The sequence below is a fragment of the Buteo buteo genome, chromosome 21 (genome assembly GCF_964188355.1).
Source record: "Buteo buteo chromosome 21, bButBut1.hap1.1, whole genome shotgun sequence".
Classification (NCBI taxonomy): domain Eukaryota; kingdom Metazoa; phylum Chordata; class Aves; order Accipitriformes; family Accipitridae; genus Buteo; species Buteo buteo.
Window position 1 is genome coordinate 15,260,138 of NC_134191.1, and position 17,105 is coordinate 15,277,242.

The window sequence follows — 17,105 nt, forward strand, 5'->3', positions numbered from 1 at the left end:
CTAACTTGAACACTTGTACAAGGATTTAGTCAATATTATATTAATGGTGATAGTCACCCCAAAAAATCAGCTTTATGCAACTGCTGCTGTCTGCTTTCATGTTTCTGCCCCCTTAAACCTCTGTAGTTCAAAAGACTTAGATTAACGTGTTTTTTGAGGCTGCTGTTAATGGGTATTTCAAAATCGTATTTTTCTATTGCCTGTCTGCTGTATGGATGCAAATATGGCTCAGTCCTCCAACTGAATATTCTATTCTATTGATTGTATGTCTTCAGGAACCCAAAGCATGATTTCGTTGCAGTTTCAGGCTAAGCTCCGCTCGTATTTTTAGCCCAGATCTTGTTACTCTTGCTACAAGAAATCCCAGTGACAAAGTCTGGTAAACTCAAGCTAATTTAGGTTAAGAGCACCTTCCAAAGCAGCTTCTGCTGTAACTGAGGTTTAAGTTTCTAGGAAGTACTGTTATTGAGAACACAGCTAAGCAGAGAAAATGCCAGAGCTTTTGAATACAATCATTAACTGTCTTCGATATGTAACAGAAACCCATAATGTGAGTAGGGTTTTGCTTGCATCTTTAATGAATTGCTGATTACATATCGACCAAAGTTGATATATCCATGCATTGCATCAGTAGCTGTTAATATACATATTTCTAGCAATACAGTTCCTTGAAATAAACCTTAAAAGGAGCACCTTGCTCAGAAGAGACAGCTTGTCTGCAATACGGTTTGTATTGGTAGTCCCAATGGGTTAAAATGAAACAATGCTTGTGACCAACGAAATGCCATCTCCTCTTTCAAGGAAGAAGTTAAAGGTAGACTTTAAATAAAAAAAGCAGATACTTAGAAACAAAGTAGGCCTTTTATCTTGAAGGAAACATTCTGTCTGGTAGAGATGAAGGTTCATTGTTTTAATTATTTCAAATGCATTTAAGTAATTAAATACTCAGGTTTAGGTGAGCTCTGTTTAGCCACTATGCTTTTGAGTTACAGCATGTGTATAGAAGTTCATATTTCAAAGAGTCACCATGCTTGGCTTTGTGTACCAGCAGGTTGTAATTCCGCTATAAAGTGAGTAATTTGTCAAAGTCAGAAAGCAGTAAAGATCTTGAGCCTCATTTAAGAGTAATAGAGTCTGCATGCGGGGTTAAGGCTACAGCTTACACTGAAGTGTAGTAAGACAAAGTTAATACAAGTCTTGGGTGTAATTGAGTAGTCGCTGTAGTGTTAAACAGAGCATAGAGAGGAACTGAAGCAAGTACTTCAATCTTCCTGTAAATAGGTAAATCACACTTGACCTCTGTTACTAAAATGATATTTGCCTCCGTACTCTGTAAGGTTGTAATCTTGGAAAGCAAAGCCTCTGTTACGCAGTTTATTCATAGTAATACTAAGCTGTGGAAGGGACAAGACACTCAATGGGCTGTGGAATAATGTCACAGTCGACAGAATTAAATAAACTTTCCCTCAGGTTATTATAGTCTCATCAACTGTTCTCTTAACATTTTCAAGGTACACTCCAGATATGTGTTCTTGATTCTAAGCTGGAGTCCCTGAGATTAGTGCCTGTGCTTAGAAGGCTGCCTTGTCTTCAGATGACAGACATGAAGTAGTTTGTTACACATATTCTTACTGGCTATTGCTGTGAGCTGAAATCATGGTGGTTTTCTTTTTCCTTTGGAGTTAGTGCTACTTTTGTAGGTAGTGCTTGTCTGTTAGTACAAGAACAAACTTCGTCCTGATGAGTTTTTTTTACTATGCTGCCTTATCTCTTTTAGTACCAGGATCACATGCGGTGTTGGAATCTGTATCATATTCCATTAATATGGCTATCTGTTAGTAAATTCATTAGCTGTGGCAGTGATGCTTTCTTAAACTGACCAAAACAATAATTTGTATGTTAGTCTTAACTAAACACAGTACAACTCTTCTATTGTAAAGGCACTGACTATCATTTAAGACATTGTGGATAGGTAAAAATAATTATTTAGCTTTTTGGCATTCTTTAAAATTGTTACTTTCTGGCTAAAGCAATTATAACAATGACCTATATATGTTGTATATCAGTAACAACATATAATACAGCCCTGCTCTCCAGAGGCAGATGAAATTCCCATGAAGATCCAATTTTGTCATGTCTCTTAAGAGTTTAGAGACTTTGTCATTTCCCTATTAGAAGTCAAATACCTGAACTGAGCTGTTGTCCTAGAAGTTTAAAATCTTGGGCAGGCACAAGACCGCTAAAAATTTGTTCCTCATTCTACCTTAATGACAGGAAATCCTGAGCTCCAGTAGATGAAATATTTCTTTGTGTAGCATCAGCTCCTTTACTCAAACAATGCGTAAATTCTACTGCACTGGGGAGTCAGTCTAGTAATATTTGTATATAAGAGTTTTTATTTCAGTGTGTTGGATGGCCAGCTTAACTGTAGAGCAGAACACTGAAGAAAAAACGCTTACATGCATGATTGGCTTTCCATTTTTTTTCCAACATTCAGAGAATAGTTTCACATGAATATTTAGATCTACGTACAGACCAATGCAAAACACTTGTTTTGTTTTTCTTGTGTGTGACTAACCTGATCACTCAATCCCACAACATAAATAGTAGTGGATATTTGTTGGTGTTTTGTTGGTTTGTTCTTTTTTAAAAAAAGGCTTCATGAACAACATAATCTAGAACTTGTTCTGCAGCTGTTTTGTAGATAATCTGCAGACTTCTGTTCGACTGTTTGCAAGCAGAACAAAAATTGGTTCTAAACGCATCAGGAATTAGCAACAAATGCTATAAGCATTTCTACTTCCTTGGTGTGTTCTTAGTGTTTTCAACATACGCCAATAAAGCAATATACTGGCGACAATAGAACACTACAAGGGTGCTTACAGCAATGCCCTAGCTTGTGTAAAAAGTGGTTTAGGCTTTTGCCAGTAATGAGAAGTCAGAGCCCAGTTGCAGTCCCTTGCTCATCTATTAAAGTCTGGACAAAGGCAATTTGAGTGCAGTATGATGAAAATGCACATCACCTTGTCCCAGTATGTCTTTCCCACCCTCGTCAAGAATGGTATTGACGGGACTTGAGTAAGAAATGAGATTTGATATGCTGCTGTTGGACCTATGAATAAAGCTTGGCTACCGAATGCGTTGTGCATTGTGCAGAAAAAAATTTAACAGCATCAGGTTCTGTTAAAGGGATCTGATGCAAATTGTTGGAAAACTGAACTGTTTCAGGTTCTCTGGGTGGGAGTTGAAAGTCTTGGAACAATTTTTTTGATGCTAGGAATGTGAGAAATGAGGCAACTCAACAATTAATTTGAGGTGTTGAAAGATCTGACTCCTTAGCATGTTGGGTATTTTTTCCCCTTTTCTTGTACCATTTTTCTCCTTCCTTTTCTTCTTCTTTCTCTCAGTTGTACTTTGCATTATTGTTTGCTTTATTGTGATACATAAAGGCATTTTACTGCAGGCTTGATTTAGTCCCCTCAAAAATAACAGTGATACAAGAAATACTATATTTCAAGTAAGACTTGTAATGATATGTAAGACTTCAAGTACTAACTGTGACAGGTGGCTAAGACCCCATTGTCTGGAATGGATGAGGTCAGGGGAAAAAATAATACAAGTTCCAAGTTGCCAGATCAGTCTGAAGGATCTGGCAGAACTTGGTTGCGTTTTGTATGTATCAGGTAAGCTACATTTCACAATAACCAGAACAACCCAAAAAACTAGCCAAGTATCTGTTACCTCCAGAAGGCCAGTCTTCCAGTGCTCTTAGTTCTAGTAATTTCTTGTGTTGAGTTTGTCCACAGCAGGAGACAGGGTGAAAGAAGATGCTCCTCCTTCCCGAAACATCAGCTAGCCAGAGCAGATGCTGGAGCAGTGCTGTCTCTCTTGAGTTTACTGCATCAGAGATGGGAAAGTCGATTAGAAAGCAAAGTGAAATGTTCCTTTTTCCCTTTTTTCTTAATGGCTGGTCTGGGAAAGCAAAGTAACAACAAAACAAAACAAACGCACACATTTGAAAAGATGCAGAGAGTCTTACCCAATTATTGTATGTGAAGGATATGGAGCATTCCAATTGCTGGAAGAGGAACACAGGTGAGTTTAGGTTTATGAAGTAAAATGGGGACAAGCTTAATGGGGCTTCTACAAATCTGGGTTCTAGAGGTGATTTAGAGAGGAAGAATTAATTGCTAGGCAAGATCCAGATGTGTAGGGGGAGCTAAAATGGAAGCTAGAAACACCTTATGTGAAGTATGAAGCACTGTATGTTACCTCACATAGGTTTAAATATAGCTTGGGAATACGGGGGATATGGGCCAAAGGTGTACCTAAGGGTTGCTTTTCACCCCCTGAAAAATCACAATTCTTTCGAATTGTGACTTCTTCCTAACCTAGACCCTAGTGCTGCATTCTCACTCCAGAAATGTCTAACTGGTTCTCGACACATTGCTGCTATTGGCAGTCAGCCTGTGCTGCTGCATTTTATTAATTAAACAAGGGATACTTGGACTGGAGAATCTCCAGCACTAGCTCGTGGGGCTGAGTTTCCTCCTGAAGATATTAAAGGATTATCTGCCATGCGCAAGGGCCGTTTAATTTTACTGGGCCTGTTCCAGTGCTGTGTTTTTCCCTTACCGCTTGCTTCCTGCAGATGCCAGCTGTCCTGTCCTCTCCCTCTCCTTGGTCTGCAAGGAGACAGAACCAGCAGCCCAAGTACCAATACAGGGAATGAGAGGGACCTGCTGTGTCTTGGAAGGGAGGCAGAATACAAGGCAAGTCTATTCTCTGAGCAGCTCCATCTTCTGGTACTATGGAAAAGTCAGAGATTTTTTAATGTTTTGGTTTTGGAAAATAAGATGAAGTAATGCAGTTGTAATGGATAGGTACTTAAAAAGGAGAAAAAGAATGTTTTTTAGAGTTATAAGGGGAGCTCAGCCTATGTGAGTAATACTGTTTCACTTCCAAACAATTGCAATTTTACTAGTCTAAGTGACTGAAACTGAGACATTTCTCTTGCTAGGCTGCAAGCCTGCATTACTTAGTGGAGTTTGGTTTGGGGTTTTTTTTTCCGCCAAATTTTTCAGAGCTGGCAAATTTGTAGAAGGGCTCTGACTCAGCTGTTTTTCCAAGGTATTAATACTTAGATTTTCTTCTTGAACAGATCTTCCAATTAATTTTTCTGCCCTTTAAGATGCCATATGCTTGCAAATGTTACATCTTCAGGTGCAAGCTTTCCCTCATTTACTAAATTAGTAAATATTCTTTGCCCAGATACGATGTTTACAGCTTCCATTGCGTTTGCAAGATTTTCTCCTCGCTCCTCTATCTTGAAGTTTAGTTATGAATCACTGATGCTTTAATTATCCACTTTGTAGTTTGGAAGAGTACAGACATCACCTTCAACTCATATGCAAGATTGAATTACACTTTACTTTTTAATTAGACTTAGAACAGTAACTGACCAAGGACCCACCTGAAGTATTTAGGGTCCAATTTTACAGGGTGAGTACTGTCCATCACTCTGTTGCAATGATCTAACATCATCCCTGGCCACTTTTATTGCTACATTCCCCATTTTGCTTCCATTTTTTATCCAAAGGCCCTCAGCTAACATTTGGCTTAGCTAAAATGCTGACTTAGCAAAAATTGAAATCTGAAGGTTTACATGCAAGCCTGCCAAAGCCCGTTACAATAAATTCATGCTCTTTCAATGCGGTCTTGTGTTGTTTTGTGGCGGATCTGCTTAAGCAGCTGGATGCCTTGCTCCAGGCCTTGATCACTTATTCCAGCCTCCAAACCTGTATCTTGCTCTTTGGGCACAAGAGGCTTTATGGTGAATCAGCTCAGGATGTAATGACCCACTAAAATGGTAATACAGTCAAGAAAATTAAAGGCCCTGTGTTTTCAGCTGGATCACTTCCCTGTTTTAGCTTGGTGTGGCATGAGTGGCAACAAGCAGCCAGGATTTAGAGGTGGTAAAGCAGGATCAGGTAAGAAAGGTTGGGATGAGAGGAAGATGGAAGGTTAACTGCTTATGTTGCTGAAAAAAGCTACTGGTAAAGGACATTTACATGAGACCTTTAGCAACAGGGGCTTCTACAAACTTGCGTGTTAGTGGAGCAGTCCTTTTGTCAGTTTCCATTTACCTGTGGTTTTATGTGCAGAGTCGGTAACACAACTCTGGACAGTTCATGAGACATGTCTTCTCATGTCACATTGTTTGACATGTGTTTCGAGATTCATGGCCCTGCATCTTTTCAGCCTTGTATGACCTCTGAGGCTAAACCTGCCTGTTGTCTTTACTAGTGCAGTTGTTTATCAGCATTGACTTGTTAGATGCTCAGATATTACAGTAACGAAGACCAGTAGTAATTTTATTGGAAATAACATACAAAAGTGTAAAGAGCACGCTTGCAAGCTTTTGCAAAGCACTACCCTTCACAGTATAGCAGGTACTATGGCAAGAGACAGGACCGATGACCCTCAGCAATATGCTACTTGAAAGTGGCTATTTTTAGTAGTATATGAACAGCTACAACCTACAGTCCACTAGAATGCAGTGGAGGTGAGTAGTTGTGCAAGTATAGGGTGCACAGCTTTTATCAACCTGAGCAGACTTGTTTTGCCATGAAAGACACCACTAACTAGAAAAAAAAAATCAATTGACAACAGTAACAGACAATTGAAAAGGGAACTTTATTAGATGAAAGAGGGAGATCTAGTGAAATGGTTTTCAAATGCTGTTTCATATGGACTAATGATGCGGGGAAAAAACATTGTTAAATGATTCAAACCCCTCCAACACATTCAATGAAGGTACAGATAAAACACATTTCCCCACATCCAAATTATCTCCTACAAAATAGGTAAGACTAGACTATTTCTAGAAGGAAAAAATGCAGGTAAAAACACTATTCAGAATTCAGGTCATCTTTGTATGCAATAGAGGAACAAAATAGAACAATTGTGATAAAGGTTTGCAAGTCACTTGTGTTTCTTTTTAAAGATTTAGGCACAGATAGCTAATGCACCACATCATTAACTATTCTGTATCTCCTCGTACCTGGAAACATATATTGTTAAAAAGCTCCCTCCCATCCAGAGTTGGCTCTCAAACTTTAGTATTTCTTTTATCGCCAATGACTATAAACAACAGAAGGATGGTCAAAGTAGATCCTACCTATGTATGTATCCAATTTTACCAGGTGCTAAAGTTACCCTCATTACCCATATTAAGTGGGCAAGCAAAACACTTCCAAATCAACTATAACCTTGAATTTAACATGGTTGATTGTTGACAAAAAGTCTGTTCACTGATAATTAAAGAACATATTTTCAGAAGGTAGTAGGTACAAGTACACTGTTCATGCCACTTACTAAAAAACTGGGATGCAGTAATGGTAAGTGAACAAGACAATTTCTGAAGTTATTTTAAAAAAATTGTCTTGTCATAACAGTAATTACAATGAGGTTGAATCAACTAAATCCATTTGTTTTCAGGTTCTGCGTTTGGTTCTGAATTAAGCAGGGTTCAGTTTGTACACTGTCTTATAAATCAGATTAAATTCATGTATCTTTTTTACCAAAATAATTCTTAATCCTTTAAAAATACCAATAAAAAGGTATATGATAATCCAATTTTCAAAACCCCCCTGTCTTAAATATATTTTTCCTATTAGCATATAAAAAGGGAAGGGAAATGTTGTCATGCAGATACTCTGAATCCTGTGATAATATTCAGTAGAACCATTAAACACATGAATCTCACAGTAACCATTCTGACCTTCCTTTTAGTAGCATACAAGCCAGGGTGTAACCTCAGTTCCCTAGCAGTGAATTAAGTTTCTTGTTTGAAAACCCCCAAAAGCACCATGCAAGAGCTGATCTATTTCCACTTTAAGTCACATATTAGTGCTATATGATCAGAAGGATGTGAAACACTTGGCAAAGCCTGATGGGTTGTTACTTCTTCATGACTTGGCAAAGGAATGACCTGTTCAACCTCTAGAGCATTTCTGTCAATGAAAATGTAGTCCAGACATCCGTGAAACCCACCAACATAGTTTGTATAAGCAGGTTCTCCACAAGCACTTAGCAGTTTGAAAGGATGGCTTAGAGGCATATTGCACCTTTCTTCTTCACCATTTGAGACCCAGTCTTCATGATCTTCAGCAATGCCACCGCTGTTAATAAAACTGTAAGTTCCAGACGATGGTGTACTATTAAAATCTCCACAGAATATGATTGGTATGCTAGGATACAAGTCACATGCTACGTGCTTGATGTGAGACAAGGCTACGGCGATTTGGATGAGACGGATGTTCCCACCTAAAAACACAAAAACGTGTTATTTTAAATACTTCACAGTAGCATTGCAGGAATTTTCCAAGTTGCTCATTTAAGCATATATCATGTATAGTGCTGAAACAGCAATCTCATTTAAAATCTTCTGTGCACTATGTTTTAGAACAGTTTTCATAAATAAAGAAGCCTTTGAAGTTTGTGACTATGAAAGTTTTGGAGAGGCAGACAATGTTTTAAACTCGCACATGCAAGAACTCTGAACCTTCAACACCCATATTACAGCAGCTTCCCATTCCATGGCAACCATCCTAATAATGTTCCTGAAAGGCACAGAACCAAATGAAAACTAATTTAAAAGAGGAGAATTTCTTCTAAAAGCTTCTGTAGCCCAATCTGGTTGCCCTGCTGGCAGTACCCCAATATAGCTCCTTCAGGTACAATAGGATTGGGAAGCCACAAGCACACACAAAGCTAGCTCTATTTTATGGTCTACTCTTTGGGTGAATTGTGTGTAACATGACTTGCCTTTCTTTCAGCTGTATTCTACTGACTCCCAGGCAGACTAGAACAATCTTACTCCAAGGAAAATAAAGAAATAGCAGCCAGGCTTGCTTCATCTACATAAGGAGCAAGGCAGGAAACCCTCAGTTTCAGAAGAAAAGGTCATAGCTGCAAAAGAATGGGGGGAAATCTATTCTCCCTAGGAAAGACAAAAACCTTTACAAACCCCGTTACCCTACATCCAGGAACACGACAAAATTACCTTTTGGGTGCCAGTATAGGTGGGTGTTAGCTACACAAATCTTCCTGGAAGGATCAGTTGTAGACTGAAGAACTGAAACCTTTAAGAAAAAAAAGCAATCTTTGTTAAGCCTTAGAGATGTTATGTATTTTAAAAAACGCAATGGTTAGCTTATACATGTATGGCAATCCAGTTCAAAGAATCTGATGCTTATAACTAATAAGCAGTACAGCTCCTAAGTTGAGTCTCTTTATCTTCTATATAAGGTCTGCATGTCAGCTAATATATTACCACTACATGCAGATATTTAACAAATGTTCTTTTGTCCATTAAGTGTCTGGTTCGGCTGTATTTTTCCCCTTCAATCCATTCCATGTTTTTCCCTAAGATGTTGCTAATGCTGTACCATTCTTAGCTACTTTTATTTTCTATTCTCCCACCTCTGCAACAGAATTGGAGCTGTATCTCTGGTTTTAGCAAGCAAACTGTAGAATTGCATAGTTGTTAAATTGAACGTAAGTTTAGAGGTGATTTTGGTTATCAAGGAAGGCTCGTTAGTCCTACTCAGTCCACGAATAGGAAACTTTTACCAGTGAGCGTTTCTGAAATTCCTGACATGGACCTCTATCTTCCACATTCGTACTCACACAGTAGCTCTGCTGGAAGACCCCCTGGCACCAACAAGCTCACAAACCTGTCCAACCTTATTTCTCTCCCTGCTGTCACCTTCTAAAGTGGCATTATTAAAACAAGCTAAATTAACTTAATCTCATTTAGAACTGATTTACAAGATGTGAGTTTTATGAAATACGTATTCTGACATACAGGAGTGAGTAGCAAAAAACTCAGCAGCCAATACTACCAACCAGGAATCGATACCTGGCCCAGAAGTTCAACAGCTGTCTTCATCTTAAGAGGAAGAAAATAATTTTGCCTTTTTTTTTTCCAAATGTTGGTAATTCCATATATCCACTTCAGCTAAGTCTCAATGTTTTGTTCTTGTTCCTGAGTTGCTCTTCTGCCCTGCTCGTTACCCTAACTAACCTGTTCTATCTCCCAGACTGTTCATCCCTCCCCCCGCCTTCTCCTGTGGTCTGACGCTCAACAAACCCAGGTTGGCTGCGCCTGCCTGGAGACGGTGGGAGGAGGAAAGGGGCAAGAGGAAGCACGCATGTAAAAGCTGGTACCTGCAGCACAGATGACCTCTGCAGCACCTTCTCCTGCACCAAGGGGTACTTGGCCAGCTTATCGCACAACTCCCTGTGCAGCGAGTCCGAGCGCAGGGCTTCGCTGAAAGCTACGTCGTGCTGGCTGAGGAGGCCGAACTTGTCCCTGCGGTAGAAAGTGGCCAGGCCTTCGTGCTGCTTCTCCTTGATCCTGAAGAGCCCTTCGAGCCCAAAAGCGTCCAGGGCTGGAGCCAAGCTGTCCGCGAAGACGGCCTTATCCACTTCTTGCAAGCAGATGAGGTCGGCGCTGTAGCCCGCCAGCTCCTTCTTGAGGAGGTTCTGCCGGTAGTCGAGCTCCAGGGCGTACGGGGCGCAGTAGGGGTAGAGCACGGTGCGGGAGAACTCCGTCTGGGCGTAGGCGTCGGCCAGGATGTTGTAGGAGACGGCGCGCAGGGAGCCCTCCCCGCAGACCTTCTTGGTGTAGAGGTGCCGGGAGTCGAAGGTGCAGGCGCCGGGGCCGGCCTCCACGGGGCCGCTGCTCTCCACCTCGCGGGGCGGCCCGTAGCGCTGCGCTCCGTCCCCGGGCGTGCACCGCAGCTTCAGCCGCAGCCCCACCAGCGCGTTGGAGGGCGTGAAGACGCGCTCGGCCGCCGCCTCCACCCAGGCCGGGCCGCCGTCGCCCGCCGCCGCCGCCTCCTCCTCCCCGCCGGCCGCGGGCCGCCGCTCGCGGTACCAGCGGAAGAGGCAGTGCTGCGGCGCGGCGAACTCGGCGCTCACCTTGGGGCAGACGGGGAAGCCGGCCAGCAGCGAGCGCGGCAGCTGGAGCTCGGTGAGCGCCGGCGGGTTGCGCTCCACGCGGTACCGCGCCTCGCCGATCTGCAGCACGGCGCCGTCCTGCCAGGCCGCCGCGTTCGGCACCTCCTCGGCCACCGCCTCCCCGTCGCGGGAGAACAGCCGCACGGCCGGCGCCGCCGCCTCCGCCGCCGCCTCCCCCGCCGGGCCGCCCTCCGCCCGCGCCTTCTTGCTCTTCTTCGCCGCCTTGGCGTGGCCCTTGGCGGCGTTGGTGGCGATGCGGGCCAGCGCCCGGCCCAGCGGCTCCGCCTGGTCCCGCTGCATGTGCCTGGCGCTGCCGTCGGGGAGCACGAACCGCAGGCTCAGCTTGGGCTCGGACGGCACGCACCGCACCACGGCCCGCTCCATGGCGCCGCGGCCGGCGGGCAGGCGGCCTCCGCCGCCGCCGGGGAAGGCGGCGGGAGAGCCGAGCAGCCTCCCGAGGGCGGAGCGCAGCCTGCGCCACATGGAGCCGGCGCCGCGGCTCGCCCGCTTCCTAGAGGCGCGCCCGGAAATGACCTCAGCGGGGCTGGGCGGGGCCGCGCTCCCAACCGCCGCCACTGCTGCTGCTGCCGCTGCTCGCGCCCGGAGGAGGGGCGGCGCGCGAGGGCGCCCTGCGTCGCTTTGGGCGGCGGGCGGGAGCGTTAGCGCCTCGCCGTGACTGAGAGGGCGGCCCCGCGGCGGGTCTCCTCTCCGCCGGCCGCTCTCTCGGCGGTTAGCCCGCCCGGAGGAGCAGCGCCTTTTGTTCCCTCAGACGCGAAATCCCGTCTCCGGCGGAAAGCTTTGCCGGCCGCCTGGCAAACGGCTTGTCCGAAAAGGGGGTTGGTTTCCCACACAAGGCGCGGATGGGCGTAGGCTGTGCATGGATAAAGCTCTTTGATACCGAGGGTTCGGGTTCGTTTACTGTTTGTGGGAAAACATTTCACGTCTGGATTGAAACTTCAAACGGAGTAGTCCTGGGCTGTGAAAACGTGTTAGGAAAGTGCCCGGGGCTTTTGAAAACGGATCTAAAATTCTCCCCAGCTGCTCTTGTGGGCTCTGCCCACACAGATAAAAAAAATCAGGATTTTAAAGGCTCTGTCAAATGCGGCCAAGTGGGTAGTAAATCTCTGGAATTTCTTGAAATTTCCATTTATAGTTCTACAAAACGTAGAAGCTTAGCAACAGCTATCTGGTTCATGAGGGTATTGTCATTTCTTAAGCATTCTTGCTGTGATCTGGAACAAGAAGGTTTTTATCTGCTTTGTGCAGGCAGAGTGCTGGAGCAAAGACACTGACTTGCTTAGGCTGTGTTAGTGGGAGACTAGGAAATTTAAGGTAAGATTTTTCCAAGTATCTGCTGCTTTTTTTTTTTTTTTATCACAAGAGTGTATTAGTAGCCTGGTATCGTACAAAGCGCAAGAATCACCCTTTCTGTGAATAAATAGGCGCTGAATGAGCATTCTGTTTTGGGCAGGTGAACCTTGTTAACGGTAGGCACCTAGGCAGGCACAGCTCCCTTTGCAGGGCAGCGTGCTGCTTCGTCTTCGAGGGAGAAGCCTGCTCTGAAAGCAGGAGGGACGCGGTTACAGGTCTGGCCGCGAAGTCAAGGGCTTTGCACCAAAGCCGTCGGGGAGCTGAGAAGGGCCGTGGTCGATGCCCGCAGGTGCGAAGGGTGCTCCGGGGGGAGGTTAGTGGTGCGGGCGCCGATTTCCTCGGCGGAGGCGGGCGGGAAATCGCGGGGTGTCTCTGAAATGGCGTCAGGGAAGGCGGCCGGCGTCGGGGCTGGGGCTGGGCAAGCGTGTCCCGCCAGAGCCCCCGAGGCCAGAGACCCGCACTGCGCCGGGCCCCGCCTCGCCCCTTCCGCTGACAGCCGCCGCGCCGCCCGCCCTCGGCTGCCCGGCAACCGCCTCGTTGTCCTCAGCCGCCTCCGCGCCGCCGTCCTGCCCGGCGGCCCTCGGCCCCGGGAACCGCGGCCCCGGGAGAGGTGAGGGCAGCGTGGGCGGTGGGGCGGCCCTCCGTGGGGCTGGGGCGGTCGCGGGGGTTGATGCTGCTCTTCCCCCCGCCACACACCGGCAGGGCTGCGGTCCCCGGGCCTTGCTGGGCTGAGGGAGCCGGGAAAACGTGATACTGGCTCGGCTCTCCTTAGCTGAGCTGTATTTCCTTTGATGCCTCCAGCACCACCCGTTTTAATTCATTTCTAGGACGTACCACTTGTTTAGGAGGTAGCTTTGGCTTTCTGCTCCCCTGTGAGAACCTGTTGAAATGCAGGTGTGGGTTTGTGCCTCGTGTTTCCAGGGGAACCCTGCCGTCCATCTTCTGGGATAGCCGTACTCAGCCACGAGCAGGACTTAAGCCGCTATAAAGGGACAGTCTTTTAGTGAGCCTGAGCCCAGTCACACAACAGGGTTTTTTTTTATTTCCCCTCTTTTTTTTTTTTTTCATTTTTCTGTCTTTATACCAGTTGATTATCAAACTTGTGTTGCCAAGTTTCTTTAACCACGGTTACCTAATTATCTGCTCCACATCTTCATCCTGCCCCCAGACTAGGATCGTTATTTCAAACCCGTAACTGTCACCACTTTCACGTTGCAGAGCCCAGCTACCCACAACTGTGGTCATAACCAAAACTACCATCTGCTTAGCTTGAATCCCATATCCACCCCCCACCAAATTACAAGCCTTCTTTTCATTGGGAATCTGCATCCACAAGCCAGAGTTTAGCCACATCCCCTCAGCCACATTAACACCTTGCTTGCCTCTTTGTTTCAATAATCTCAGTTTAGTCCTTGCTCAGTTTAGCCTTGCTTCTGAAGATGCACACCTTGGCATACTGTAAGTTAATATTATCTAGAGAGCTCAGAGTTGGTGCAGTTTAGAAGAGTCAAGTACTGTCAAGCACCTGCTTGGTATTTACAGAGGCACTTGTTCTGGTAGCTCAGATAAACATTTCCAGACCTGCAGTTGAAATGCAATTGTGCCTTGCTCTGCCTCAGGTAAATACATAAAACACTATCACTAGGGCCTATTGATGGAATACATGTTTATATGCAAGATAGGGCTCTTAAGCAGCCTGCTAAGTTCACCACAAGACTTTAAGCACCAGAAAATTATTTCTGAAGTCTCCAATTTTACACTGCTTTTTACAAAATGATCATGCAGTTTCTTAACCTTTCCGTGTATGGAATAGAAGTTTTAATGTCTACTTTGCACATAAAAGATAAGCCTAATTCTTTTTTCCCTTGAGAAACATGAAAAGAAGAATAGGGTGCTGTTTTTACATAAATGCTCTCTTGATAATTTCCTGCACTTTGTCTCTCTCTAACAGTGACACAGTGTCTAAAGAGTAACTTTCTCATAATTTTGCTCCCATTTGTTTGACACTGTGGTGAAGTCTATGTTGATGTCATTATGATTTTGTTTCTTTTCCTTTAAAGACTGCCTCTCACTTCAGTAGAATTCTAGGATCTTGTATTCAAAAATTTGCTGCAGCTTTATCTTCACAGTAATACCAAACATCCAGGATGCTTTCGGGCATTTTTTTTTTTTTCCTCAGAACTTTAGAGGCCATCGTTGTCTGAATTTGTTCCACATTATTTAGTATAGGTGGACTTAATGAGGCAGTAACTTTTTTTTTAGTGACCAAACAAGAAGGGAGTAGTTAGTCACCTACTGAAGCCACAGGAACAGCAACACTGTCTCAGGCCCCATCAGAACAGGAAATATGCCTAAAACCGGGCCAGTCAGGCGCAGCCTGCTGGGGGGTTTAAGAGGCTGCTTTTCTGGTGTCTTCTGTGCTGTGTACAGCTGATAGTAAGCACTTAAAGAGATTTGTAATAAAACTTGACTTTTATGCAATGTGCTCATCTTGAGTTAATAGAACTGTACCATCATTTTTTACTATTGCAGACTTTGTACACGATTTACGTTGAACTTTACCATTTTAACACATACAGTATTTTTCTGTTTTCTGAAAGCTAAACTTTCATACCTAGATTGCGGAAATCCCCGAGACTTCCTCATTTTATATCTTCTGTACATTCAACTTAATACATGCATCTGTTAAACTGCTTTCTGTACAGGATTAATTGTATTCTGGAATCTTGGCTTTGTCATGGTTTTAGATGTCACACTCAGATGGAGCACCTTCCAATAAAAAGACTTTGAGAACTTCGTTTCTTCCCACTGTTTTACCTTCATCAGTCACATCTGATACGTCACCATTACAGAATAAACTACTGACATACCGAAGATGCAATGAACAGCAAAAGATGCTTAATCAGTTACTGTGAGTTTCATGTCATTCAAGAAATGTTGAAGTTCAAATGAAAGAAACATTGCACATTTGACATCTGAGAAATAATAATGGTGTTTGTTAATTTTAGAGGTTTTTGATGTCACTATTGCAGTGCTGAACACTTTCAATCTAAAATCATTAATTATAGAAGAACATTTGATAGAATCTCTGATGTTTTTTCTTTTATAGCACCTAAAAATCTGCTTGAGGTAAGTTTGTTGGGGTGAGTTGTGAGGAGAAAGTGACCTTCATGTTTTGAATGTTGTTTATGGTAGACTGAAAAACAATCCTTTCTCTTTATGAAAGCCTTTTTCAAAGAGAATCAAAGTCTGGATTACTTGCTTGCTTTTGTATGAATGATCGAAACGTGGGTCTACTTCTACCAGGCTTCTCTGTCACTATCTTAATGCATTTGCTACTGAGCTTAGTGATCTGTGTTGCTGCCAGAGGAGCACAGCTGCCAGGATGATTGGTAAATTCACATAAAATTGTCTTTCAAGATTTTCATTTGCAAAGGAGGAAAGACAATAGGAAGGGGCTGCTTTCATGTAATTATTGTAGGTCTAATAGAAAATTAAGTTCTTTTTTAAAAGTTTATTATTTTGATAGAAATTTTTTCCTGAAATACCTACATTATTTTCAGGAATTTACTGAAGAATCTCTAGACATGTTGATTATCTTAGCCCACATAATCCTTTCATATTTATGCCAAGGTTGCATTGTTTATAATAGTATTATGAAATATATAGCAACTTGCATTTTCATGTAAAAGATTAAAAAGATAAGGCAATCTAGTAGTATTTGAAAGGATTAAAAAGCACAGAAAGAAATTGTTTGGCCCTTCAGAAGAAGAAATGGAAATTAAAGACCTACATACAGTCCTAATTTAACCCATTTTAGATATTGTCACTGATGTAAATAATTTTATTTTTGTTGGCGTGGGTTTTTAGTGATTCCATTTGCTGCGACTAGATTTGGTGATGGTAACCAGTTATTTAACTAATTCCTATACAATTGATGTTCTACTTCAGTGGCTAAATTTTTAAGTGGCCAAGTATTACAGATTTTTTTTTCTTGAAAGATACCTGTATGTGTCCCAAATTGTTGGCTTCATTGGAGGTTGGCAGTGGTGTAAAACTAAGTTGAAGGATCAAAGTCTGAGAAGAATTGATCACAGGAGCAAATCTGATTTGTGCCAAAGATAAGTGAGGGGGGTGTTGCATTTTCTTTTTCTTTTCTCTCCTTGTCCTCTGTCCTTGTCCTCTCTCCTTCTCTCTTTTATAGTTAGAGAAAGCAGTTAATCTATATAGAAGTTAAAAGCAGAGAAGGATGTTTCTTTTAACAATTTAAATGCTGTTATAGTACAAATCTAACAAACAAGTCTTTTAATTTTAGCTCTTGGAAAGTAAATCCTGACTTTTCAATGATACCTCCAGTGGCACAGTGCAGTTTTTAGAATGCAGGTGTTCAGTATGCTGAAAATGTGAACTATGTTGTAGTGATAACTTACTGTGCAGTAAGATGACTGCTGACCAGCCACCTCACAAACAGTGAATATTCTGCTGGAACATTGATTCAGTGACATTTTTGTACGAAGTGAACTGAAGTAATGATTTGAGTGTATACTTGAAGTTGGCAGTCTAACTTACACTTGGGAGTTTTTAGCTGAGTTATATTGAGATAAGTCTGAAATACTCTTTGCAAGATATGTACAGAGTGCATCCCAAAAGGGTGGACTGAAATGTCTTAGTGCGTAAGGTCAGCAGGAGATGCCAACATTAACAAT

The 17,105-nt window shown here is 43.3% G+C and overlaps 2 protein-coding genes across 3 annotated transcripts in view; one reads left to right on the forward strand and one right to left on the reverse strand.

Annotated features, from left to right (window-relative positions):
- Positions 1 to 6,677: 6,677 nt before the first annotated feature.
- PDE12 (phosphodiesterase 12) lies at positions 6,678 to 11,522 on the reverse strand. 2 transcript variants are annotated; one of them, XR_012653837.1, is made up of 4 exons: positions 10,234 to 11,522; positions 9,068 to 9,146; positions 8,830 to 8,973; positions 8,253 to 8,328 (listed from the first exon to the last, which is right to left on the reverse strand). XR_012653837.1 is itself a non-coding variant. In XM_075052940.1 (3 exons), exons 1-3 carry the CDS (start codon positions 11,509 to 11,511, stop codon positions 7,886 to 7,888), a joined length of 1,800 nt encoding a protein of 599 aa, XP_074909041.1. In that variant the 5' UTR covers positions 11,512 to 11,522; the 3' UTR covers positions 6,678 to 7,885. The 2 variants fall into 2 exon arrangements, 1 of the variants encoding a protein (XP_074909041.1); XM_075052940.1 differs by lacking the exon at positions 8,830 to 8,973 and having other exon boundaries at positions 6,678 to 8,328.
- A 366-nt stretch (positions 11,523 to 11,888) lies between these two features.
- DNAH12 (dynein axonemal heavy chain 12) overlaps positions 11,889 to 17,105 on the forward strand; it is a 74,475-nt gene continuing 69,258 nt past the window's right edge. The window contains exons 1-2 of the mRNA XM_075053481.1: positions 11,889 to 12,141; positions 12,550 to 13,009. Of these exons, the coding sequence (XP_074909582.1) occupies positions 11,889 to 12,141; positions 12,550 to 13,009 (713 nt within the window). The remainder of the gene's footprint in view (positions 12,142 to 12,549; positions 13,010 to 17,105) is intronic.